Genomic DNA, 27,458 nt, shown 5'->3' with positions numbered 1-27,458 from the left:
GAAAGGTAACTTTGCGGTCCGCACAAAAAACTACAAAAAGACCACGCAGAGTGTGCAAAAAGACCTCCGCACCGACTCACGGTGCGGAGGTGCCACTCTGCATCCCAGAGCTTCCAGCTAGCAAGGCAAAATCATGATAGCAAGCTGGACAAGGAAACAATGAACAAATAATTAACTAGCAGGGACTTAGCTTCTGCTGGAGTAGACAGGTCACCAGAAAGATCCAAGAGCGAACTGAACCAGTACAAGAACATTGACAGCTGGCATGGAGTAACAATCTGAGTGGAGTTAAATAGAGCAGCCAGCCAAAGAATAAACTACGTCACCTGTGGAAGGAACCTCAGAAGCAGCAGCTTCACTCACAGCCACCACAGGGAGTCCATGGACAGAACTCGCCGAAGTACCATTCATGACCACAGGAGGGAGTTCGATAACAGAATTCACAACACCTGTCCAGTGAACCCAAACCATGGTATCAGCAGCTGCAGTATCAGGTACTGCGTAGGAGTGGTACCAGGACTGCCTAGGAGTGGCACCTGGATTGCCTAAGAGTGGCACCTAGACTGCCTAGGAGTGGTACCTGGACTACCTAGGAGTGGTAACTGGACTGCCTAGGAGTGGCACCTGGACTTCCTAAGAGTGGCACCTAGACTGCCTAGAAGTGGCACCTGGACTGCCTAGGAGTGGCACCTGGACTGCCTAAGAGTGGCACCTGGACTGCCTAAGAGTGGCACCTGGACTGCCTAGGAGTGGCACCTGGACTGCCTAGGAGTGGCACCTGGACTGCCTAGGAGTGGCACCTGGACTGCCTAGGAGTGGCACCTGGACTGCCTAGGAGTGGCACCTGGACTGCTTAGGAGTGGCACCTGGACTGCCTAGGAGGGGTTCCTGGGCTGCCTAGGAGTGGCACCTGGACTGCCTAGGAGTGGCACTGGACTGCTTAGGAGTGGCACCTGGACTGCCTAGAAGTGGCACCTGGACTGCCTAGGAGTGGCACCTGGACTGCTTAGGAGTGGCACCTGGACTGCCTAGGAGTGGCACCTGGACTGCTTAGGAGTGGCACCTGGACTGCCTAGGAGGGGTTCCTGGGCTGCCTAGGAGTGGCACCTGGACTGCCTAGGAGTGGCACTGGACTGCTTAGGAGTGGCACCTGGACTGCCTAGAAGTGGCACCTGGACTGCCTAGGAGTGGCACCTGGACTGCTTAGGAGTGGCACCTGGACTGCCTAGGAGTGGTAACTGGACTGCCTAGGAGGGGTTCCTGGGCTGCCTAGGAGTGGCACCTGGACTGCCTAGGAGTGGCACTGGACTGCCTAGGAGTGGCACTGGACTGCCTAGGAGTGGCACCTGGACTGCCTAGGAGTGGCACCTGGACTGCCTAGGAGTGGCACTGGACTGCCTAGGAGTGGCACCTGGACTGCCTAGGAGTGGCACTGGACTGCCTGGGAGTGGTTCCTGGGCTGCCTAGGATTGGCTCCTGAGCTGCCTACAAGTGGTACCTGGACTGCCTAGGAGTGGCACCTGGACTGCCTAGGAGTGGTTCCTGGACTGCCTAGGATTGGCTCCTGAGCTGCCTACAAGTGGTACATGGACTGCCTAGGAGTGGTATCTGGGCTGCCTAGGAGGGGATCCTGGGCTGCCTAGGAGTGGTTGCTGGGCTGCCTAGGAGTGGTACCTTGTGGCTACCTGCAGATATAGCTTGACTACACCATCAAGAGCTCGCCTGAACACCAGGTAGTCACTTAGCTATGACCCTTCCTAGGCAAATCTGGCCCCGTGGCACAGTGGGTCCATGAAGTACGTGCGCCACCGGCGAGTGTGACAGTGATGATTTATCAATGTGACACTTCGCCATTTATGTAAACAATAGTAGGAAGAGATGAAGAAGTGATCAAATGGATAAATCATGTAATCATTGCCCTTGTTTATTGTAGATATCTAAAGATCAACTTCTCTTAGCAAAGTGCAAAACTGGGGAATCCATCGACTGTATTGATAGTTCAGATGTGTGATGCAAAGTTACTTTTTCCAGCACATAGTAACTGTAGTGAAGAATGCATGTAATACTGTAGGTGTCCCCCTCTTTGACGTTAATTGGGGAAAGACCTTTTAAATTTAATGTGTTTTTACACCGAGTACCCATTACGGCCCCTGCAAAAAATACAACTGAAAAATGGCTCAAATCCACAATTTGGACACAAAAAGAAGATCTTATTCCTTTCTTTATGCCCCCATTTAAAATACTGTTTTATGGACACTTACTGGATGAACTCTGACCACTGTTGAGACTGTAAAGACTTTCAACAGATTCACTGGCTCTCAGAGTGACTTTTTCTGCAGCGAGTCCTCCTGTAGGGTCGCTGTGTCGATAAGAAAATGTCCCTTCAACATCTTCACTCTAAATATAAAAGAAATAAAGTGATAAGTAATAAAATGGAAGTTCACATTTTTATTTTCTAGTCTTGTAACCTTTATTATGTCTGTAAACTTTAGGAGGTTGAATTTGGTATAGTAAAACAAACATGGAAACAAGGTAAAATACATAAATCATTTACACTGTATATTCAAGAAAGAAGAGCGATATTCTGAGTTTAAAGGGGTTTTCCAGGTATGCCCTTCAGTGGTCTAGGATAGTACTACATAATGCGGTAGTCCACCACTCGCACAACCCTTTCTAAACACCTATACTCGCCTTCAGTGCCGGCGCCATTCCAGCAGTGTCGGCACTGGATCTTCCTGCGGCTAATCGGTGCTGGCTTCACTCATCTCATCCTTTGGACACAATTGACATCTGGAGGAGATGAGAGAGCAGCTGTAGCTCTGACTTCATCCGGATGTATGATTTGTCAAAAGGATGGAAGTGTAAAGCCAGCGATGATTAGTCTCAGGGATTGCGTGACATAATGTTCGGCAAGCCCAAGAGAGCCAGTGCCGACATCGGTCAACGGAGGTGAATTTAGGTATTATTAGTTACTGGGGGGAAACATAGTGATTGATAAAGAGTTGTCTGAAGAGCGGAGTTTTTTTTCCATTTCCCCATTTGTACAATTTTTTTCCGTTTTCAGAAAACCACTGTCCCCAGGCACAGTTTATGTTTAAACAAACCGAACTTTATTCACCCACCACAGGTCCAGTGCCGAGTCTTTACCGCTGCTCCCGAAGTCTGTTATTGTTTGCAGCGCTGCAGCCAATCACTGAGCTGAGAGGTTCTGACCAAGGAGACATCTCAAGCCGCTCACATCATGTTTATTTACAATACCCTATCCTTTTATTTTCCTTACTCCACTGAAAACACACGTATGCTCACCTGAGCTGAATGTGCATTGGTCGGTCAGAGAGCTAGCTGTCAGCCCACAGCTCTGTCTCCAGACTCCTTCATACACATACATTATTAGCCTGCAGAAATCAGCTGTCAAAGAGCATAGTACACAGAGCTAAGGTCCATGGTCACCTTTAGGACAAGCCATCAACTTGTGAGCAGCGGTGTGATCCCAACAACCACAAACTAGCCAGCAGAACTCCGAGACCTGTTATGGCTGGCAATCAGGCAACACAGCGTGCAGTAATCAGCGCACATACAGAGATCTGGCAATAACCAAAAACAATAGGACGAGCTCTGAGACGTGGAATCTCTGTAGACTGCAGTACCTGATCTATCCTCACACAACTATAAGCAGCAGTGGATTGCGCCTATCACTACCTATGCAACTCGGCACTGCCTGAGGAGCTGACTAGCCTGAAGATAGAAATACAAGCCTGACTTACCTCAGAGAAATACCCCAGAGGAATAGGCAGCCCCCCACATATAATGACTGTTAGCAAGATGAAAAGACAAATGTAGGAATGAAATAGATTCAGCAAAGTGAGGCCCGATATTCTAGACAGAGCGAGGATAGCAAAGAGAACTATGCAGTCTACAAAAAACCCTAAAACGAAAACCACGCAAAGGGGCAAAAAGACCCACCGTGCCGAACTAACAGCACGGCGGTGCACCCCTTTGCTTCTCAGAGCTTCCAGCAAAAGTTAATAGCAAGCTGGACAGAAAAAACAGAAAACAAACTAGAAGCACTTATCTAGCAGAGCAGCAGGCCCAAGGAAAGATGCAGTAGCTCAGATCCAACACTGGAACATTGACAAGGAGCAAGGAAGACAGACTCAGGTGGAGCTAAATAGCAAGGCAGCCAACGAGCTCACCAAAACACCTGAGGGAGGAAGCCCAGAGACTGCAATACCACTTGTGACCACAGAAGTGAACTCAGCCACAGAATTCACAACAGTACCCCCCCCTTGAGGAGGGGTCACCGAACCCTCACCAGAACCCCCAGGCCGACCAGGATGAGCCACATGAAAGGCACGAACAAGATCTGGGGCATGGACATCAGAGGCAAAAACCCAGGAATTATCTTCCTGAGCATAACCCTTCCATTTGACCAGATACTGGAGTTTCCGTCTAGAGACACGAGAATCCAAAATCTTCTCCACAATATACTCCAATTCCCCCTCCACCAAAACAGGGGCAGGAGGCTCCACAGATGGAACCATAGGTGCCACGTATCTCCTCAACAACGACCTATGGAATACATTATGTATGGAAAAGGAGTCTGGGAGGGTCAGACGAAAAGACACCGGATTGAGAATCTCAGAAATCCTATACGGACCAATAAAACGAGGTTTAAATTTAGGAGAGGAAACCTTCATAGGAATATGACGAGAAGATAACCAAACCAGATCCCCAACACGAAGTCGGGATCCCACACGGCGTCTGCGATTAGCGAAAAGCTGAGCCTTCTCCTGGGACAAGGTCAAATTGTCCACTACCTGAGTCCAGATCTGCTGCAACCTGTCCACCACAGAATCCACACCAGGACAGTCCGAAGACTCAACCTGTCCTGAAGAGAAACGAGGATGGAACCCAGAATTGCAGAAAAATGGAGAGACCAAGGTAGCCGAGCTGGCCCGATTATTAAGGGCGAACTCAGCCAACGGCAAAAATGACACCCAATCATCCTGGTCAGCGGAAACAAAACATCTCAGATATGTTTCCAAGGTCTGATTGGTTCGTTCGGTCTGGCCATTAGTCTGAGGATGGAAGGCCGAGGAGAAAGATAGGTCAATGCCCATCCTACCACAAAAGGCTCGCCAGAACCTCGAGACAAACTGGGAACCTCTGTCAGAAACAATATTCTCAGGAATGCCATGTAAACGAACCACATGCTGGAAGAACAAAGGCACCAAATCAGAGGAGGAAGGCAATTTAACCAAGGGCACCAGATGGACCATTTTAGAAAAGCGATCACAGACCACCCAAATGACCGACATTTTTTGAGAAACGGGAAGGTCAGAAATGAAATCCATCGAAATATGTGTCCAAGGCCTCTTCGGGACCGGCAAGGGCAAAAGCAACCCACTGGCACGTGAACAGCAGGGCTTAGCCCTAGCACAAATTCCACAGGACTGCACAAAAGCACGCACATCCCGTGACAGAGATGGCCACCAGAAGGATCTAGCAACCAACTCCCTGGTACCAAAGATTCCTGGATGACCGGCCAGCACCGAACAATGAAGTTCAGAGATAACTTTACTAGTCCACCTATCAGGAACGAACAGTTTCTCGGCCGGACAACGATCAGGTTTATTAGCCTGAAATTTCTGCAACACTCTCCGCAAATCAGGGGAGATGGCAGACACAATGACTCCTTCCTTGAGGACACTCGCCGGCTCAGATAACCCCGGAGAGTCGGGCACAAAACTCCTAGACAGAGCATCCGCCTTCACATTTTTAGAGCCCGGAAGGTATGAAATCACAAAATCAAAACGAGCAAAAAATAACGACCAACGGGCCTGTCTAGGATTCAAGCGCTTGGCAGACTCAAGATAAGTAAGGTTCTTATGATCAGTCAAAACCACCACGCGATGCTTAGCACCCTCAAGCCAATGACGCCACTCCTCGAATGCCCACTTCATGGCCAGCAACTCTCGGTTGCCCACATCATAATTACGCTCAGCAGCAGAAAATTTCCTGGAAAAGAAAGCACATGGTTTGAACACTGAGCAACCAGAACCTCTCTGTGACAAAACCGCCCCTGCACCAATCTCAGAAGCATCAACCTCGACCTGGAACGGAAGAGAAACATCAGGTTGACACAACACAGGGGCACAGCAAAAACGACGCTTCAACTCCTGAAAAGCTTCCACGGCAGCAGAAGACCAATTAACCAAATCAGCACCCTTCTTGGTCAAATCGGTCAATGGTCTGGCAATGCTAGAAAAATTACAGATGAAGCGACGATAAAAATTAGCAAAGCCCAGGAATTTCTGCAGACTTTTTAGAGATGTCGGCTGAGTCCAATCCTGGATGGCCTGAACCTTAACCGGATCCATCTCGATAGTAGAAGGGGAAAAGATGAACCCCAAAAATGAAACTTTCTGCACACCGAAGAGACACTTTGATCCCTTCACGAACAAGGAATTAGCACGCAGTACCTGGAAAACCATTCTGACTTGCTTCACATGAGACTCCCAATCATCTGAGAAGATCAAAATGTCATCCAAGTAAACAATCAAGAATTTATCCAGATACTCACGGAAAATGTCATGCATAAAAGACTGAAAAACAGATGGAGCATTGGCAAGTCCGAACGGCATCACCAGATACTCAAAATGACCCTCGGGCGTATTAAATGCCGTTTTCCATTCATCTCCCTGCCTGATTCTCACCAGATTATACGCACCACGAAGATCAATCTTAGTAAACCAACTAGCCCCCTTAATCCGAGCAAACAAGTCAGAAATCAATGGCAAAGGATACTGAAACTTAACAGTGATCTTATTAAGAAGGCGGTAATCAATACACGGTCTTAGCGAACCATCCTTCTTGGCTACAAAAAAGAACCCTGCTCCCAATGGTGACGACGATGGGCGAATATGTCCCTTCTCCAGGGACTCCTTCACATAACTGCGCATAGCGGTGTGTTCAGGTACGGACAAATTAAATAAACGACCCTTAGGGAATTTACTACCAGGAATCAAATCGATAGCACAATCACAATTCCTATGCGGAGGTAGGGCATCAGACTTGGACTCTTCAAATACATCCTGAAAGTCCGACAAGAACTCTGGGATGTCAGAAGGAATGGATGACGAAATAGACAAAAATGGAACATCACCATGTACTCCCTGACAACCCCAGCTGGTTACCGACATAGAGTTCCAATCCAATACTGGATTATGGGTTTGTAGCCATGGCAACCCCAACACGACCACATCATGCAAATTATGCAGTACCAGAAAGCGAATAACTTCCTGATGTGCAGGAGCCATGCACATGGTCAGCTGGGCCCAGTACTGAGGCTTATTCTTGGCCAAAGGTGTAGCATCAATTCCTCTCAACGGAATAGGACACCGCAAAGGCTCCAAGAAAAATCCACAACGTTTAGCATAATCCAAATCCATCAGATTCAGGGCAGCGCCTGAATCCACAAACGCCATGACAGAATACGATGACAAAGAGCACATTAAGGTAATGGACAAAAGGAATTTGGACTGTACAGTATCAATAACGGCAGAGCTATCGAACCGCCTAGTGCGTTTAGGACAATTAGAAATAGCATGAGTAGAATCACCACAATAGAAACACAGTCTGTTCAGACGTCTGTATTCCTGCCGTTCTACTTTAGTCATAGTCCTGTCGCACTGCATAGGCTCAGGTTTACTCTCAGACAATACCGCCAGATGGTGCACAGATTTACGCTCGCGCAAGCGACGACCGATCTGAATGGCCAAGGACATAGACTCATTCAAACCAGCAGGCATAGGAAATCCCACCATTACATCCTTAAGAGCTTCAGAGAGACCCTTTCTGAACAAAGCCGCTAGTGCAGATTCATTCCACAGAGTGAGTACTGACCACTTCCTAAATTTCTGACAATATACTTCTACATCATCCTGACCCTGGCATAAAGCCAGCAGATTTTTCTCAGCCTGATCCACTGAATTAGGCTCATCGTAAAGCAATCCCAGCGCCTGGAAAAATGCATCAACATTACTCAATGCAGAATCTCCTGGTGCAAGAGAAAACGCCCAGTCCTGTGGGTCGCCGCGCAAAAAAGAAATAATAATCAAAACCTGTTGAATAGGATTACCAGAAGAATGAGGTTTCAAGGCCAAAAATAGCTTACAATTATTTCTGAAGCTCAGGAACTTAGTTCTGTCACCAAAAAACAAATCAGGAATCGGAATTCTTGGTTCTAGCATCGATTTCTGATCAATAGTATCTTGAATCTTTTGTACATTTACAACGAGATTATCCATTGAGGAGCACAGAGCCTGAATATCCATGTCCACAGCTGTGTCCTGAAGCACTCTAATGTCTAGGGGAAAAAAAAGACTGAAGACAGAGCTAAGAAAAAAAAATGATGTCAGGATTTCTTTTTTCCCTCTATTGGGAATCATTGGGGGGCTCCTTGTACTGTTATGGCTGGCAATCAGGCAACACAGCGTGCAGTAATCAGCGCACATACAGAGATCTGGCAATAACCAAAAACAATAGGACGAGCTCTGAGACGTGGAATCTCTGTAGACTGCAGTACCTGATCTATCCTCACACAACTATAAGCAGCAGTGGATTGCGCCTATCACTACCTATGCAACTCGGCACTGCCTGAGGAGCTGACTAGCCTGAAGATAGAAATACAAGCCTGACTTACCTCAGAGAAATACCCCAGAGGAATAGGCAGCCCCCCATATATAATGACTGTTAGCAAGATGAAAAGACAAACGTAGGAATGAAATAGATTCAGCAAAGTGAGGCCCGATATTCTAGACAGAGCGAGGATAGCAAAGAGAACTATGCAGTCTACAAAAAACCCTAAAACGAAAACCACGCAAAGGGGCAAAAAGACCCACCGTGCCGAACTAACAGCACGGCGGTGCACCCCTTTGCTTCTCAGAGCTTCCAGCAAAAGTTAATAGCAAGCTGGACAGAAAAAACAGAAAACAAACTAGAAGCACTTATCTAGCAGAGCAGCAGGCCCAAGGAAAGATGCAGTAGCTCAGATCCAACACTGGAACATTGACAAGGAGCAAGGAAGACAGACTCAGGTGGAGCTAAATAGCAAGGCAGCCAACGAGCTCACCAAAACACCTGAGGGAGGAAGCCCAGAGACTGCAATACCACTTGTGACCACAGAAGTGAACTCAGCCACAGAATTCACAACAGAGACCCCAATATGCAATAGCGCCCATACAGTGTTATACACATCCATGCATGGGGCTGTACCTGGTACTGCAGCTCATTCCAGACCTGGAGGTCAGACCCCCATTGCCCTCAAAATAACAACCTATCCCAAAGATAGGACATCAGTCCATAGTCATAGAAAACCACTTTATGCGTCGTAGATTAAGGATTGCTCCCTTATGTTCTGATGCCAGAGATACATAGAGAAATTCTGGTGTAAGGCAGAGGTATAGCTTTCCAATACATTTCTGTACAGAAGTATTTATTTCAGCTCACATACTGTTCTTTCTTTCTGTGTGATCAGACTACACTGGGTTTGTTTGTAGTCTGTTACCATGGAGACACCAAGGTCTTCATGCTTTAGACACAGAACGATTTTTAATGAAGACATATTAACTGGATACTGAAGACATATCTTATGTTAATATATACTAAGAATATCGTGCACTTGGTTAAAACCTAATTTATGGATGTGTCCACCCTTAACTTTTCTTGAATTGCATTAAAGGGGTCCCCCTAGCTTCTGCTTCTTGGTCCCGACCTCAACACACTAAGTGTCTGGATATGTCTCCTCAGCTGATGCATTTTATTGCTGTGGCCAGTGATCGGGCATTTCCAGCCATCTGCGGGGTGTCAAGGACAGTGTAAGCCTCGAAACACGAATTGCAGAAAAATTGGTGACGGTAAATATTACGTTTTTTTATTTTGATGTAGTTTTTACTTTAAATGTTGATAAACCAGCCCAATATGAATCCATTCCATACCTCAGAAAGAGCTTTAATATACTTTTTCCCCATCTTCTTCCTCATGGTCAGTGATATGGCTTTCATCTTCTTACTTATACTTCCAGCATTGTTTGACGCTTTGTCGCCATCTGAGACTCCTCCTCCGGCTTCAAAAACACCTTCGGTATCGCCCATCTGTTTATGTGGAGAATACAGGTCACATGCAGTCACTTCACCACTATATCTGAACCTACGAAAAAAACTTTACCATTTTACATATCAGCCTGCCTGTATATACAGAATTAATGGTGACGGGAACCTGTCACCTTGTATCTGCAGTCCGATCTGTGGACAGCATGGTATAGGGAAGGAGAAGCTGAGCAGAATGATAGGTTCGTTGGAAAAGATTCAATATAACCTGTCATTTATTCATTTAAATCCCTGAAGTTTGTATGAGTAGGAGTCCAGTGGGCGGTCCTACTAGTGACTGATAGCTCTGACATATCAGTCCAGTGGGCGGTCCTACGTGTGACTGACAGCTCTGACATATCAGTCCAGTGGGCGGTCCTACGTGTGACTGACAGCTACTAGTGACTGACAGCTATCTCTGCATGCACAGTCATACAGGGAAGACTAAATAGCAAAGCTGGACTCACCATCGGCAAATCTGGCTAAGGCAGTGGCCACTATGGCCAAATTTTTAAGAGTATCAATGTTCTCAAAACAAATCCTAATGGTGTATATATTACACACCATTCAGATTTGGCTCTGCTTGCCAGTTCCAGTAGTTGTCACGTGCTCACCAGTATGTGATTTGGCTACTTGCAGTCACATGCAGACTAGACTAGCACATTGCGTGGAGCCGCTAGAAGTCTAGTCAGCACACGACCACGAGTGTGAAAATCACATATCTGTGATCACACAACAACTGCTGGAACCGGCAAGAGGAGTGGAATCCTAATGGTCTACATATATATTACACACGGTTAAAATTAGGTAGGCTGCTTTACTACTTGCCGAAAATGTACAACCCCTTTAATGATCATTATGATGCCGTTATTCTACACTATGGTATTATGTAGACATGGCATAGCGATATTATTTGATCTTAAATAGCAGTATTATTGGTAAAACTGGTCTTGTAAGTCTTGATTTTCTCCAGGCAGGATAATATATGTAATAGAAGGATTCCACCTGTAGAAGAAGTGTGGGGAGTCAGCATGGGCCTGTTAGCGTTCAAAAGCCAGGGCTAAATTTCAGTCCCGGTCCGACCCTTCTGGGTAGAACTACTGGACTCATGAATACAAACACCAGGGATCTTAATGAGTAAAATGCAAGTTTTAATGACATTCTTTCCACAAAAATGAACATCTGATCATCTCCTCCTGCTCTACAACATCTGCCTGCAGAACTGGAACCATTTTGAACATGACAGGTTCCCTTTAAATTTTACCTTCAACTACCTTGTCCGTAGCCCCTCTTGTCGGAGATGTCTGGCAGTGGCTTACTCCACTCTCCCCATTAAGCACAAAATTATAAGGATACGTGAACCCGTAAAGTCAACTGTTAAAGGGAACCTGTCACCTGAATTTGGCGGGACCGGTTTTTGGTCATATGGGTGGAGTTTTCAGGTGTTTGATTCACCCTTTCCTTACCCGCTGGCTGCATGCTGGCCGCAATATTGGATTGAAGTTCATTCTGCCTGCGCAGGCGTGTACTACGGAGGACAGAGAATGAACTTCAATCCAATATTGCGGCCAGTATGCAGCCAGCGGGTAAGGAAAGGGTGAATCAAACACCTGAAAACTCCGCCCATATGACCAAAAACCGGTCCCGCCAAATTCAGGTGACAGGTTCCCTTTAACTGTGCTGAGCAGGACATCAATCAAGGAAGAGTGGGCGTGGTTATAACCTGACTAGTCCCTGCTGCAGCACCGCCCACATGACTCTTGAGATTGACGTGTGATAGTGTTAGAACCATTTTTTCCTCTTAGTAAAACTGCTGAGATCTACAGGGGCATCACTAAAAAAGAATTCACTGTAACATCATGGAACTAGTTCAATAAGGAACACACTGCTGACAGTTTCCTTTTAACAAACATGGTCTCAGCTAATTAGCATATGCAGGTATTACATTTTCCTATACATTAATCAGAGTTTTTGAACATTTCCAAGATTATATTCAGACCTGTCCTAGATTTTCACACTTGTTCTAATTATAATAAACCTCCTATCATTGTAGAGACAGGTTTGTTTTTAAAGCAAATCATAGTAGAAAAAATTCCTGAAAAATAAGTAGAAACATAATATGAAAATCTGTGCAGTATCCAAAGGGTATGTACACTTTTGCAAACATTTTTACTGCTTCAATGCACCTATATGAAGAAATGAAGCAATTATGTAAATGGTCATGATTACAAAAAAAAAGTCTTACTGTTTTGTGTCTGCAGCTCCTATGCAGAACGATGTGACTTCATGGTGACAAAGAATTTGACCTTGCATGTAATCTGTTCCTCAATACATGACTCCATTTTATTTGCTCCCTTCCCAAAAGGAGCCAAAATGAACACATTAGTCTGAATATACCAATAGTGGCATTCCTTTGGGGAAAACTGAAAGAAGATGGCGCCTTCAGAGTGTAGTAAATTTAATAAAAGAGGGAGAGAGATTAAAATAAAAAAACAGGGAATTTGCTCGCCTGATGGAGTTGTGCACATTTGGACACAACTCCTAAAAGTGTATGAACTGAATCTAATAGGTGCAGCCAACCTGGTGTGCTGATGGAAATTTCCCCAAAGGAGTGTCGGCAGTGCGTAATGAGAGTGGAGATACCAGGGAAAGGGTGCTCCCATGGTAGCAGGTGTAATCAAACAGAAAAAATACCAATAATATATGGAATAAAATGAAATCAAAGAAAATTGATAAAAAAAAAAACCATTACGCGTTTCGCCTGTGTCCAGCCTTCCTCAGGTGTCTGGACACCTGAAGAACAGGATATGGCCGAAACGTGTTGTCGTTTTAAAATCAATTTTCTTTTATTTCATTTTATTCCTCTGGTGCGTTTTTATTATTTTTTCTATTTGATTACATTTGCTAACGTGGAGGCGCCCTTCACCTGGTATCTCCAACCTCAAATTAGTATGGATAAAGGCTCTTCTCCACTTTTTTGTGGTCTGTAATCATAGAGATACACTGATCAGCATAGGAGCTGTAGACACAAAAAAGTTTTTTTTTTTTTTTAATTAAATGGGGTATCCATAGCAGAATAACCCCTTATTAATGTATCCGGTGAGTTGGAAGGAAAAAAACCCTCCTGACTCGGCACTTCTCTTCTGTAGTCAGTGCTGCGTCTATTGACCGCCTACTAGGAGCAACATGCAGAGGGTTGGTGGCATGTGAACGCTGCAGGCAGTCAGCAGCTGCTGATCGGCAGAAGCGCTCACATTTCTTAAACACAGATGGACTGTGAACTCTTCAATCAAACAATGGCTGCAGCATGGTGCATGGAGGAGGAGAGTATCCTATATCTTCTCTTCATATAACCGGGGTCTATGAATAGGTTGTTACCTAGTAGTCGGAATCCCATTAACGAGGATGTGGCATCAGGCAAAAAAGTGACCAATTTTTGCTCCTACTTATTCCCGATGCCACCCTAAGTTTTCTGGGTACCTATCTTTGTTTTTCTTCATTTTTTTAAATCCACCATATGGTTCCAAAGATATAAGCCTTTATATTTAGTGATATGTTTTATGGACTTTACCAAGAGGGCATGGCGCACAGGGTAACAATGCAGAGCGGCCTAAAGATACAACTCCGCGGAACCCTGTAAGCCACGCCCTGTTGTTGAAGATCAAAAACATTTGCAATAAATAAAAAAAAGTTCATATTTCTGGATTTTTAGAAGGACTCAGGCGAGCAGTGGGAATGTAATAATAAGAAAAAGTGGACACTTTTGACCTGGCGGCAAGTTCTCTTGAAGACGGTATGACTAACAGCTTTACTTTTCATCTAGATGCATTGCAGCAATAAAACGATGGTGGCATAAATGTTCATACCCTTCACTATGTGTTGACAAAGGTGGGGCATCATCAATGAACACTATTTATTTTTTTCATCTGCCTGCTTGCCTCATTAGAAAACATTTAGCGCCGAGTCTTTTGTGTCTAATTGTCGCATCCCTACATTTTTTTTGCAGTTATTATTGTGTTCAGGAGACAAAAATTCTCAAGGGGAGCCTCAAGGTCAAAGAAATGGAAAAAAAACCGAGCACAGAAGCTCCCCACTGATCTTTTAGCATAGCAGAAGCCCTTTCATCTCCCTTTCCTTTCATACACTGCATAAACCCCGCTAACTAGACATTGCCATAAATAGATGAAATAACACGGCACGTTATCATTTCCAAAAATCATCCCGAGATCAGATGAATCATTATTAATACAGCAGCACAGAGCGATGCGGTGAGGAGCGGGGACGTACACAGACCTCATCTAAGTCTTCTGGCTTGGAAATCGAGGGTTTCTTAAACCGATCGAAGGTCCCAAAGCTGCTGGTGCGCTGCAAACAGAGAGGACGGAAAATTAAAAAAAATTCTCATCATGACATAGGGAAATAATCGAGCCTGACTGCGGACCTTCATCAGCCCGAACCGGCCAGAAAAACGGAAATGAATGAGCTGTGAATTAGAGATCATGCACATTGCAAAACTGTTTACATAGAACCAAAAACCCACCCACCACTCCTCTGTGGGTCATTTGCATTGTAGCTGTTCCATCCAGCATGTCCACATGTATATTTTTTCTCTCTCAACCCTGCTTATACAGGTACTATACAGATGATCAGGTTTTTAAATATATCAGATAGGGATTATATACATTAGACAGGACTGCTCTATTATGGGTATACCTTGGCGATTGGTGGAGCAGCTTAACATACATTTTTTTGCAAAAAAACGAATTAACTAAATACCCTGTATTTTTTTCATTTTTTGACTAGCACTTGCTTATTTACTGTGACTTTTTTACAACAGAGTATTTTTGACCTCTCTGTGCGTTTTTGTGTCTTCAAGAACTGTTTACATGGAGCATATGAATACAATACTGGCACACCACGGTGTGGGGGGCTCCATGTGGGTAAATACGGCATTTCTACTACACCTTTGCTTAGGAGATGATTTTTTTCCCCATTATTCCTGTTATTAGAGGCCTGAATGGATACACAGTGGGCTCGATTCTTCACCATTTGCATTTCCTTTAAGTCACTTATCTTTTGTATTGTATTAGTTGACATTTTTGCACCAAATTCTTCAAAATGTGGTTAGTGAGAAAAAAAAAAAGAAAATGTTCTATATATTTTTTTCCTCTTTTTGTGCCTTATCATAGGAAAAAAAAAAGCCCGTATTGCCAAATTTGCAGCAAATATTTTCAGAAATACATATAGACACTCCAGGGGATAGCTAGAATACACTTTCGCAAAAATGTAGCGGCTTTATCAATAGTCGCAATTGATGAATCGGCTTGAAACGTCTGGAAAACAATATCAACGCCCACATTGGTGAACATAAAAAATACAAACAAACGAATACATTTGCAAAAGGGGCAAATTAATAAAAGAATTTGATGCAAATCAAAAACAGGCTAACAACATAGAAGAAATAGTGAAATAAGGCGCAAATGCAATAATGAATTGGGCCCTATGTGCCCATTTACGCAGTATAGGCTATACAGCTGTAGGGGCCCAATTAAAAATAAGGGGCCAGCTGTCCACAGCAATGTCCACCATACATATAGTCTATGAATGGAGTGGTAGTGCGCATGTGCGACCATTTCACCCCACTCAATCCCTACTGCATTAGGAGGAACAACGATAAATTATAACGGTTAGATCATTGTGGGTCCCACCGCTGGGACCTCCACCAATCACCATAAAGAAGGGTTTGTGTCCCCTTTCATCCTTGGCCTTCTCTACCGTGGCCAATAAAGAATCAACCAGAGTGGCCCGGCGCATGCGCAACGTGGTGCACCTTTCAACTCATCCTGGCTGTGGACTTGAGGCAGTGGGTGATGGGGAAATGTAGGTGCCATGTTCTGGTGATGGGTGGATGTCTCTGAGGTGATACCCACACCGATCTAACAGTTATGTATCCAGTAAATCAGTGATTACTTGTCCTGCACATTTATCCCCGTTGCGGTACTACAATATATATAGCGGTAGGTTCTGTTCACATCGGTGTCCAGAGCTCTTTTCTTCCAATGAAAACAAGTGTCTAGGAGATAACTTGTGTAGGGCATGTGCACACACTGTATTTTAATCTCAGGAATATCCACTGAGGTAATTGTTTTCGATCGTTTCCAGAGCCTTTTTCTGATGGTCGTGGCCACCAGCGTTTTTGGTGGGTTCTCCCATGGTTTTTACGAAGATTTTTCTACTGACACTTTCCGATGGTTTTATTTTTTACTCCATGGAATAATGAAGAAATCGCTAACATTTTTTTTAAGAAGAACAATGGCAATCTACTGTAAGGCATGTCCGCTCATCTTCCGAGCATTTTTTGGGGCCTTTCAATTGATTTGTAGAGTACAGCGCGTGTTCAGAGCGGAAAGTGCCAGAAGAATGGACCTAACACTTCTTATAACTGCTTGTCGTTTTTTTAGGAACCTGAAATGGTTAAAAGATGCTCAAGACACTGAATATCTGCACAGCAAGTCGTTTTTATGTAGAAATGCATACGTTCGTTCTTTTGAGCATTTTCTGAGGTTTGTCATGCGGTCTCTAGAATGTCGTCCGCCTTAAAAAGGCAGAATGTGCAAACATACTTAAGGTGGATTTCCCCTTTTAAATTTGCTAAAAAAATCTCTTGATGATTATCTGCTGCAATATTAAAAAAAAAAAACATTTAACATAGAGAAGTAGTTGCTTTTTCCAACTATTTGACCAGTGCCATATGTGGGTTGTAAGTGAAATAATATGGAAAATGTCAGCCTTTTTTTTTAGCCAATTTGAAACTGTAATGACATTTATGGCTATAATATTTTGCAGAAAACTAGACTTCAAAAAACTGACAGTATATGTTCCAGGGGCCAGAGTGAGTCAGTCATGTGTGCACTTCCTTTTGAGATCTTCTTGATTTACCGAACGTTATCGAATAAATGTTTTAAGAGATATGCAATGGCTCCGTACTTCAATGCACATGATAACGCTCTCAAAATAACATGTTTATGCTCTAAGAACGCTTGCAGAACCAATATATATCCAAAGTATTGAGATTAGGTATTCAAAATGGGTGTATGAAATCAAGCGCCCAGTTTTGCGATCTCCATACACAAACGTTGGCAGTAGTGTGGGTATCGGGTATTACTGAACATCTCAGTGACTTTGAAGTTGGAGCTTTGAGTGTAAACATTACATCTGCCCCAAAGAACCAAAACTATAGAGGCACATCCTAGACTAAGGTCCATTACAGCTAGTCAAAACATTACGGAAAATTCCCAATCTCTTTTTTTTTTATGCAAAAATAAAAAATAAGAAAACAAGCTGCAGGTAAAAGAAAATCCAGAATGGCAACAGTTCTTTACTTATTTTTAGGCTGGAGAACGTCGTCCTGCTTCACCCAAAAAAACAGAATAACACACAAAAAATGCACAATGATGGAGTCAATCAAAAGCCCTGTACAAAAAGCAAATGGCCCCCAAGAAATATTCCATTCCACCAAGCCACAGAAAGGTCATGGACAGGTGGCCTTCCTTAACAGTAGCCCATCCTGCTCCCAGCTTCCATCCGAGCTGCCACCGCAGTGTCCGCTGAGAGCTTCAGTCAGGGTCTTTGGTTTAGGAGGGATGAGAAACCTAATGGAACTTCCCCAAGACCTTCAAGAGGAACATTCGATAGAGAAACCAGACCCTGAGGAATCCGTCTTTAGGAGGTTCTTACATGATGTAGGTCAATGGCACTGCGCCATTTATCCTTTCTTTTTACAGTATTATCCCAGCCTGAGGCATGTATGGCTCTTGCTAATATAGATAGATAGGCATTAAATCCTGAATCTGATCACGGAAACGCACACAGATCGTAAGAACATGGCATCTTATTCCCCTGCTCCAGGACAAAGTAAATGTTTTTTTTCTTATAACCCATATGTCTCTGCCTGTGGATTATTCTTTTTCTTGTACATTTAGCCCCACGGCCTACTGTCCTCTGCTTGATCAGGATCCCATCTGGCTTTTGATTAAACTTTATGAAACTCATGCACCATAATGGTCTCATGTACAACCCTACGTGACTTCAGTAATCTGGTCCTTGCACCTTAGCCCATTGTCATGACTGTGTTGTTGGGAGTCCCTAGACCAGGGGCTCCTTCCCTGTCCCTAATGCTAGGGGTGCCCTAGCTCGCCCTGTTCACTGGATTACTTCTTATGATGAAAAGGCGGGGATCACACACCTTGCCTTAGCTCCTGAATCTGCCCTCAGTCTGTACCTTTCCCCCACCCAGGGAGGAGGAGAGTTGTAGTCAGGGCCGGACTGGGACTAAAATTCAGCCCTGGCATTTGAAGTTACACAGACCCACTTGTCACATGGTGACTGTATAATATCTTTGTACAATTGTAGGTTACAAGAAGTGAGGGGAGTGTAACACGACTATATAACATATAATTACAGCTGTATCCAGCATTACAGCTCAGTCCCCATAGAATGTAATGCAGCCAGTCCCCATAGAATGTAATGCAGCCAGCCCCCATAGAATGTAATGCAGCACAGCTCCATAGAATGTAATGCAGCACAGTCCCCATAGAATGTAATGCAGCACAGACCCCATAGAATGTAATGCAGCCAGTCCCCATAGAATGTAATGCAGCCAGTCCCCATAGAATGTAATGCATCACAGCCCCCATAAAATGTAATGCAGCACAGCCCCCATAGAATGTAATACAGCACAGGCCCCATAGAATGTAATGCAGCACAGCCCCATAGAATGTAATGCAGCCAGTCCCCATAGAATGTAATGCAGCCAGCCCCCATAGAATGTAATGCAGCCAGCCCCCATAGAATGTAATGCAGCCCAGCGCCATAGAATGTAATACAGCACAGCCTCATAGAATGTAATACAGCACAGCCCCAATATAATGTAATGCAGCCAGTCACCATAGAATGTAATGCAGCCAGCCCCCATAGAATGTAATGCAGCCAGCCCCCATAGAATGTAATGCAGCACAGCCCTATAGAATGTAATGCAGCCCAGCCCCATAGAATGTAATGCAGCCCAGCCCCATAGAATGTAATGCAGCACAGCCCCCATAGAATGTAATGCAGCACAGCCCCCATAGAATGTAATGCAGCACAGGCCCCCATAGAATGTAATGCAGCACAGCCCCCATAGAATGTAATGCAGCACAGCCCCCATAGAATGTAATACAGCACAGGCCCCATAGAATGCAACGCAGCCAGCCCCCATAGAATGTAATGCAGCCAGCCCCCATAGAATGTAATGCAGCCCAGCCCCATAGAATGTAATGCAGCCCAGCCCCATAGAATGTAATGCAGCCAGCCCCCATAGAATGTAATGCAGCACAGCCCCCATAGAATGTAATGCAGCACAGCCCCCATAGAATGTAATGCAGCCAGTTCCCATAGGATGTAATGCAGCACAGGCACCATACAATATAATGCAGCCCAGCCCCATAGAATGTAATGCAGCCCCCCCAATAGCCCCACAATCCAGTTATCACTCATTGATATATAATAATAATAATAAAAAAAAACACTCTACTCACCTTTCCTCTTGCCCCGCGCTGCTCCAGGCTCCGGGGCTGCCCGACACACAGCAGGTGCGCGATGATATGACGTCATCGTGCACCCGCAGTGTCAGCGTCAGGCAGAGCGGGGAATGTTGGGAGAGGGAGCAACAGCAGACGCTCTCTCCTCCATCATTGGCATTCAACTGTACTGGCGTCTATGACGCCGGTATAGTTGAATGCGGGGCCGGGAGTGTGCCGACAGCGGGGGGAGTGTGCCGACAGCGGCACACTCGAGCAGCCACTACTGCCACCGGCCCTTCTGGCATTTGCCAGAACTGCCCAATGGCCAGTCTGGCCCTGGTAGTAGTGCACCGTAATGCATCAACCAGAGTAACAAGGTAATACGAACAGGGATAATGAAAAATACCAAACCTATAAACATCCTCACACTTACAATAGAGGAATGGGGTTGAACCAAAATAGGAGAACAAAGGGAATTATCACACACTCAAAACCTAGCAAAAGTCACAGATAAATCCACCAAATGCCTTCTCAAATAATAACCATTAAAAACCTCCAGCCATGCAGCATAAGCCATCTCTGACAATGAGTGTTAGCCAGGGCTGAGATTATACAGGAGATGGCAGTGGCTAACAGTTCACAGCTGAGAGCCTTAATGCAGGAAAACTTCCAGGAGCTCTCATCTGAGCAGATTAACCCCTGCACTGCTAAAAGAAATCTGCACTATATAATATGAAGGTGAAGTGCTTCTAATCAGTGCAGGAGTAGGAGAAATCAGACGCTGCCATCTTCTGGCTCCTCTCTGACGTAGTAAACCCGTGACACCCATGTTGTTGGCTCTTTTCATAACTTTCAAGCCAATTCATCATCCCTATTTTGCTAATGATACAATTCCGAGAAGGAAGTCAGGCACAAAATGCTTCCACCGGGTTAAAAAGGTGATAGGGCCCAACCACTGCTGCTCTCCATTTTCAAGGGCCCCAGTAAACGCTTGGGTGAATCAGACAGCACGCCACCTTTGCACATAGACTGCAAAATTATATTTTGTGGCAGTTTTAAGACTGTTGCTAAGGATTGACGGAACTAAGTATGTGTGAAAGTTCTTGCTTATCCGACCACAGCAACTTATGACCTCAGTCCTGTAAAAATAGACTCGTCCACAGTAACATTTTCGGACCCTAACCTCATACTTTTTCATTTAGACTGTACATTTGGATTGTGAAACAATTAAGACAGTAATTAGAAACAACATAAAGAATTAGAAAGTTATTGCTGATAGAAAACCTTTTTTCGCATGGTTTTCAAAATTTGGGAGCAGGGTCATGTGTTCTGCAAAGCACTACACGACAAAGCAAGGTCATAACTATAGCCGTAAATGCCATAATAGAGGCTAAAGATGCAAACACATTGGGGCAGAGTCGTGAAAATTGGGTCAAATGTAGTTAGATTAACCCCTTCACGACATGCGCCGTACATGTACTACGCATGTCGTGTCTCCCCCCTTTTGATGTGGGCTCCGGCGCTGAGCCCACATCTTTTCCGGCACCCTCGGATATTAGCCCGTTAAATGCCGCTGTCAAACGCTGACAGCGGCATTTAGCATTGCTTCTGGCAAACGTGCTGGAAATCCGCCCATCGGTGACTCCTGTCACGTGATCGCGGATTACCGATGGGTTGGCATGACAACCAGAGGTCTCCTGCAGACCTCTATAGTTGTCAATGATGGATTGCTATAAGCGTAGCCCGGTGGTCGGCGCTCATAGCAAGTCATCAATTCTGCTACATACAATCTGATCATTGCCTGTATGTAGCAGAGCTGATCAGGTTATGGCAGCTTCTAGTCTCCCATGGAGACTATTGAAGCATGCCAAATGTAAAAAAAATCTTTTTAAAAATCTTAAACAAATATAAGTTCAAATCACTCCCCTTTCGCCCCATTCAAAATAAAACAATCAAAAAAATCAAACCTACACATATTTGGTATCGCCGTGTTCAGAATCGCCCGATCTATCAAGCTATAAAAAGAATTAACCTGATCGCCAAACAGCGTAACGATAAAAAAAAATTCAAAATGCCAGAATTAAGTTTTTAAAAATGCAATAACAGGGAGATCAAAAGCTCATATCTGCACCAAAATGGTATCATTAAAAACATCAGATAGACACGCAAAAATTAGGCCCTCCCCCAACCCGAGATCACGAAAAATGGAGACGCTATGAGTCTTGGAAAATGCTGAAATTTTCTTCTTTTTTTTTTTTAAACAAACTCTGGATTTTTTTTCCACTAATTAGATAAAAATAACCTAGACATGTTTGGTGTCAATGAACTCGTAATGACCTGGAGAATCATAATGGCAGGTCTGTTTTAGCATTTGTTGAACATGGTAAAAAAAAATCCAAAAAACAGTTGTGAAATAGCACAATGCACGATATGGTAAAACCAATGGTGTCGTTCAAAAGTACAACTTGTCCTGCAAAAAACAAGCCCTCACATGGCCATATTGATGAAAAAAAAAAATAAAAAAGTTATGGCTCTGGGAAGAAGGGGAGCGAAAAACAGAAATGCAAAAACGAAAAAGGGCTCCATCATAAAGGGGTTAAACCCAAATCTAAAAAACAGGAGACAAGCGCTCTTAGGGCACCACTGTAATGGTACATACAGATGCATTTGCAAACGGGGTGTGGATGCCCCCATGTCAGTTTTGCTCACCTGGGTGTGTTGTGTTGAGGACAGGACACCTAGGATTGCCTGCGTGATTGCAGTAGCTGCTGTTCGTTCTCGCCCTCAGTGTAGAGTGTAAAAATGGTAAGAGCCGATGGAAACCTGTACAGGTTAATAGCCAACCGCGCTACTTCTAAAGTACTTCAGTGTAAAGATGGGATGATAAGAGATTGGTACGTTATAAGAATTAACGCATTTCGGAGTCATACCGATCTCAAAGCGCATAGGTTCAAATGAAATATCCATATTTTATTACCACGTCTCTGGTCGGTACAACCCCAAAACATGTTGATTCTAATAAAGTATCCATCATTTATCATCGGGTCTCTACTCTGAAGTACTCTAGTGGCAACGCTGCGGGCTATTACAGGCTCCCATCAACTCCTACGGTCTCTAGACTGAACCCAAAGGCATGGGTAGTGCATTTTGGACTCTTTCTCCATCTTTAGGACACCTCTTGTTAACATGTATTTTGCCCCTTAAAAATTGAACATAACATTAAAGGGGTTATTAGTTTAAAATTTGATTGTACCATAAGGTTGCGGTTATGACCGCTGAAGATGTGAACTCAGCACTGCAGGCAATCAACAGAACGAAGCAGCGGTGAACAAGCAACAATCTTCACTCATTATCTTTACTGCAGTCTTAAATAATAAACAGATGTTAATAACCTTCCCTGGGCCCAGCACTGCTTTTTCACCACTGCTCTTTGTTGATCGACTGCAGCGGTTATAAACGCTGTAGATGTGACCTCACCACTGCAGTCAATCAACAGACTGGACCAACGGTCGAGAGGCAGCGATGGATCCAGAGATGATAAGCAAAAGTTCCATTTGTTATTTTAGACCTTTCAAAACCTATGATATAATAATATTTTAAAAAGGAAGAACAATGTAATAGATTGTTTGCAAAACATAATAAATGTGGCCAGAATCAAGGCACAATAATGTTAATATATCTGCCCCTTGTTCCTGTAATGATGGATCATGGATGTCAGCCACTTTGGCAGTATTATAGGTGCCCACATTAGACAGCCAGCTTTTTTCTCCTGGCAGAAGGCTAATGTGCATACCTTTCTCTTGGGGAGCATTGCTTGGTCTATAAGGCCCCTTTCACTCATCAGGTTTTTGCAGTCAGTCACAATCCATTGAATTTTCTAAAAAACAGATCCGGCGGCATCAGCCATTTTTTCTCATAGACTTGTATTAGCGACGGATTGCAAAGGATGGCCTCACGTTTCATCCGTCATTCGCCGGATCCGTCGAAAATTGTATGTCTGGCGGCCGGAGACAACGGACAGAGTAATGTTTTTTGGATACATGGAAAAATCGGACAGCGACCGATCCGTCGCCGCCCATCGTTTGCTCGAATGTAAGCCTTTGGGCGCTGGATCTGTCAAATGACAGAATCTGGTGACGGATTCTGTTTTTTTTTAACTGAGCATGCTCCGATTTATTTAGGATCCCGCAAGTTGGATCCGTCAAAAAAAACAAATCCGTCACATCAGTTTTTCACAATCTGCGACGGATCCGTCGATCTGCCAAGCCAACGGATTGTGACTGACGGCAAAAAAACTGATGTGTGAAAGGGGCCTAAGGCTCAATCCTCAAGGAGATACTTCATGTTATTCACTTCCTGTAATAGCCAACCAGTATCCTTATCTGCACTGATAAGGAGTAACAACCCTAGAACAGCCGTTTGCAGATAAAATCTCTTATTTTTTTTTTTTATTTTTTTTTTTTAGAAGACTTTTGTTTGGCAGAATGTCATAAGGCTTTCCTCAAAGCTGGTTATAGGGTTATCACTGTCATATAGGGTGGCTGTCTCCTATACGTGGCATTAGAGATGTAACTTCCAGCCTCTTGGAAGGGATCGTGTTTGCTTATATTTGAGTAGATGTTCCACTATGCAAATGTTCCTGAATGCAGGCCCTAAATTACCCCTAATGGGCCATGAAAATACAAGTAATTCCTAGTCTGACAATATAATAATCCCTTCTTTAATTCTAAGAAAGCCCTGACCTATTGGAGACCTGAAGCCCACTGTGCTAGAAAACACCACTGGTATACAGTGGGGCAAAAAAGTATTTAGTCAGTCAGCAATAGTGCAAGTTCCACCACTTAAAAAGATGAGAGGCGTCTGTAATTTACATCATAGGTAGACCTCAACTATGGGAGACAAACTGAGAAAAAAAAATCCAGAAAATCACATTGTCTGTTTTTTTATCACTTTATTTGCGTATTATGGTGGAAAATAAGTATTTGGTCAGAAACAAACAATCAAGATTTCTGGCTCTCACAGACCTGTAACTTCTTCTTTAAGAGTCTCCTCTTTCCTCCACTCATTACCTGTAGTAATGGCACCTGTTTAAACTTGTTATCAGTATAAAAAGACACCTGTGCACACCCTCAAACAGTCTGACTCCAAACTCCACTATGGTGAAGACCAAAGAGCTGTCAAAGGACACCAGAAACAAAATTGTAGCCCTGCACCAGGCTGGGAAGACTGAATCTGCAATAGCCAACCAGCTTGGAGTGAAGAAATCAACAGTGGGAGCAATAATTAGAAAATGGAAGACATACAAGACCACTGATAATCTCCCTCGATCTGGGGCTCCACGCAAAATCCCACCCCGTGGGGTCAGAATGATCACAAGAACGGTGAGCAAAAATCCCAGAACCACGTGGGGGGACCTAGTGAATGAACTGCAGAGAGCTGGGACCAATGTAACAAGGCCTACCATAAGTAACACACTACGCCACCATGGACTCAGATCCTGCAGTGCCAGACGTGTCCCACTGCTTAAGCCAGTAGATGTCCGGTCCCGTCTGAAGTTTGCTAGAGAGCATTTGGATGATCCAGAGGAGTTTTGGGAGAATGTCCTATGGTCTGATGAAACCAACTGGAACGGTTTGGTAGAAACACAACTTGTCGTGTTTGGAGGAAAAAGAATACTGAGTTGCATCCATCAAACACCATACCTACTGTAAAGCATGGTGGTGGAAACATCATGCTTTGGGGCTGTTTCTCCGCAAAGGGGCCAGGACGACTGATCCGGGTACATGAAAGAATGAATGGGGCCATGTATCGTGAGATTTTGAGTGCAAACCTCCTTCCATCAGCAAGGGCATTGAAGATGAAACGTGGCTAGGTCTTTCAACATGACAATGATCCAAAGCACACCGCCAGGGCAACGAAGGAGTGGCTTCGTAAGAAGCATTTCAAGGTCCTGGAGTGGCCTAGCCAGTCTCCAGATCTCAACCCTATAGAAAACCTTTGGAGGGAGTTGAAAGTCCGTGTTGCCAAGCGAAAAGCCAAAAACATCACTGCTCTAGAGGAGATCTGCATGGAGGAATGGGCCAACATACCAACAACAGTGTGTGGCAACCTTGTGAAGACTTACAGAAAACGTTTGACCTCTGTCATTGCCAACAAAGGATATATTACAAAGTATTGAGATGAAATTTTGTTTCTGACCAAATACTTATTTTCCACCATAATACGCAAATAAAATGATAAAAAAACAGACAATGTGATTTTCTGGATTTTTTTTTCTCAGTTTGTCTCCCATAGTTGAGGTCTACCTATGATGTAAATTACAGACGCCTCTCATCTTTTTAAGTGGTGGAACTTGCACTATTGCTGACTGACTAAATACTTTTTTGCCCCACTGTATATATTAGTGAAAGAGCAGGCCGGAGCGAGCCGTCCCCTCCCCCCAGACGGCGTACGTGCAGGCCGTCATGACAGGGGTTTTGGAGAGGGAGGATAGAAGGGGTGGGAACATATTTAGGGGAGGGGGATAGTATGCATTAGGGGGGGTTTATAGGGCTAGGTAGGGGGTGGGGTTGGCCAGTTCCCGCTCTGGAGGCCAATAGTGAGGACCTACCATGTCGGCCGTTGAACAGGTGCTGCAGAGGCTGCGTGCGGCGGCCGCGAACCAGCCTCCTGGCTGGCTGGAAGCCCAGGTGACCGGCATTCTGGGCGGAGGCAGCGGGGATGTCCCGGCGGCGTCGGCAGGCGTGCGGCGCTCCCGGCGAGTCAGGCCACCGGAGCGTTTTTCCCCCGACGTGCCCCAGCCTCAGCGACGGCATCGGAGCCCCTCCAGGGACCCTCCGGACCGAGCTCCTGCCAGCAAGCGTCCAAGCAGGGCCCGGTCCGGGAGGAATCCATCTGCCGCGTTGGGGCCTGCGGCGGTGGATAGGCCTTCTCCTCCATCGCTGCGGGGGGCGGGGCCTCCACGCGCCGGATCTTCTTCCACTTCCGCTGACGTCACAGCGGGGCGCCGTGGTAATGGCGCTGCCTGGCGGCCTGCTTCACCGGCTCGTCCCGGACAACGTGGGAGAGCTCCTGCGGCTGCAGCGGCAGGCAGCGCCGCCGGACTTGCGGTACTGCCGTGCCCAACCAGGGATCCCGGACCTTCCCCTACGCGGTCAGCTGGTCATGGTGGGAGTCCCGGCAGAGGGCCGCCTGCCGCCGGACAACGGGGGAGAGCTCCTGTGGCTGCAGCGGCAGGCAGTGCCGCCGGACTTGCGTTACTGCCGTGCCCAACCAGGGACCCCGGACCTTCCCCTACGCGGTCATCTGGATATGGAAGGAGTCCCGGCAGAGGGCCGGCTGCCGCCGGCTACAGCGGTGGGCCCCAGGTGCCTCCAGGCAGGGCCGCATCTGGACTATCGACAACAGGCCAGGACGGGGCATCATCACAGGCCGGGCCTCTGATTCCGGACGTGCCACATAGAAGATCGGCGGCGGACGTCAGCTGGATGAGCGGGACGACTGCGGCTGGGGGGACGCCAGCTCCCTTGCAGCTTGGTGAGGACAATTCTGTGTCTGTTTTAGTCAAGGGGGTGGGGCCGTGGCCACGGGGGAGCGTCCGAGGGTTCGGCCGGAGTGTGGGAGTGACGGGGTAGGGGAGTTATTGGGTAGCGTTCGGGAGTTGCTGTCACGTTTGGGGGGCGCTAGGTCGGTGCCGTCACCGTTGGCGGCGTGGGTGGGTGCATCGGAGATAGGTCTTGGAGGGTCTTTA

The 27,458-nt window shown here is 45.4% G+C and overlaps 1 protein-coding gene across 1 annotated transcript in view; it reads right to left on the bottom strand.

The window, feature by feature from the left end:
• Nucleotides 1–27,458, bottom strand: part of LOC138672689 (SAM domain-containing protein SAMSN-1-like) — a 68,415-nt gene that overhangs the window by 18,877 nt on the left and 22,080 nt on the right. The window contains exons 2-4 of the mRNA XM_069760901.1: nucleotides 14,442–14,513; nucleotides 9,999–10,154; nucleotides 2,262–2,397 (exon numbers count right to left, since the gene is read on the bottom strand). Coding sequence (XP_069617002.1) covers nucleotides 2,262–2,397; nucleotides 9,999–10,154; nucleotides 14,442–14,513 — 364 coding nt within the window. The remainder of the gene's footprint in view (nucleotides 1–2,261; nucleotides 2,398–9,998; nucleotides 10,155–14,441; nucleotides 14,514–27,458) is intronic.

This window comes from Ranitomeya imitator, chromosome 3 (genome assembly GCF_032444005.1).
Source record: "Ranitomeya imitator isolate aRanImi1 chromosome 3, aRanImi1.pri, whole genome shotgun sequence".
Lineage (NCBI taxonomy): Eukaryota > Metazoa > Chordata > Amphibia > Anura > Dendrobatidae > Ranitomeya > Ranitomeya imitator.
Note: the sequence above shows the minus strand (reverse complement) of the source record. Positions and strands in the feature narration are given on the sequence as shown.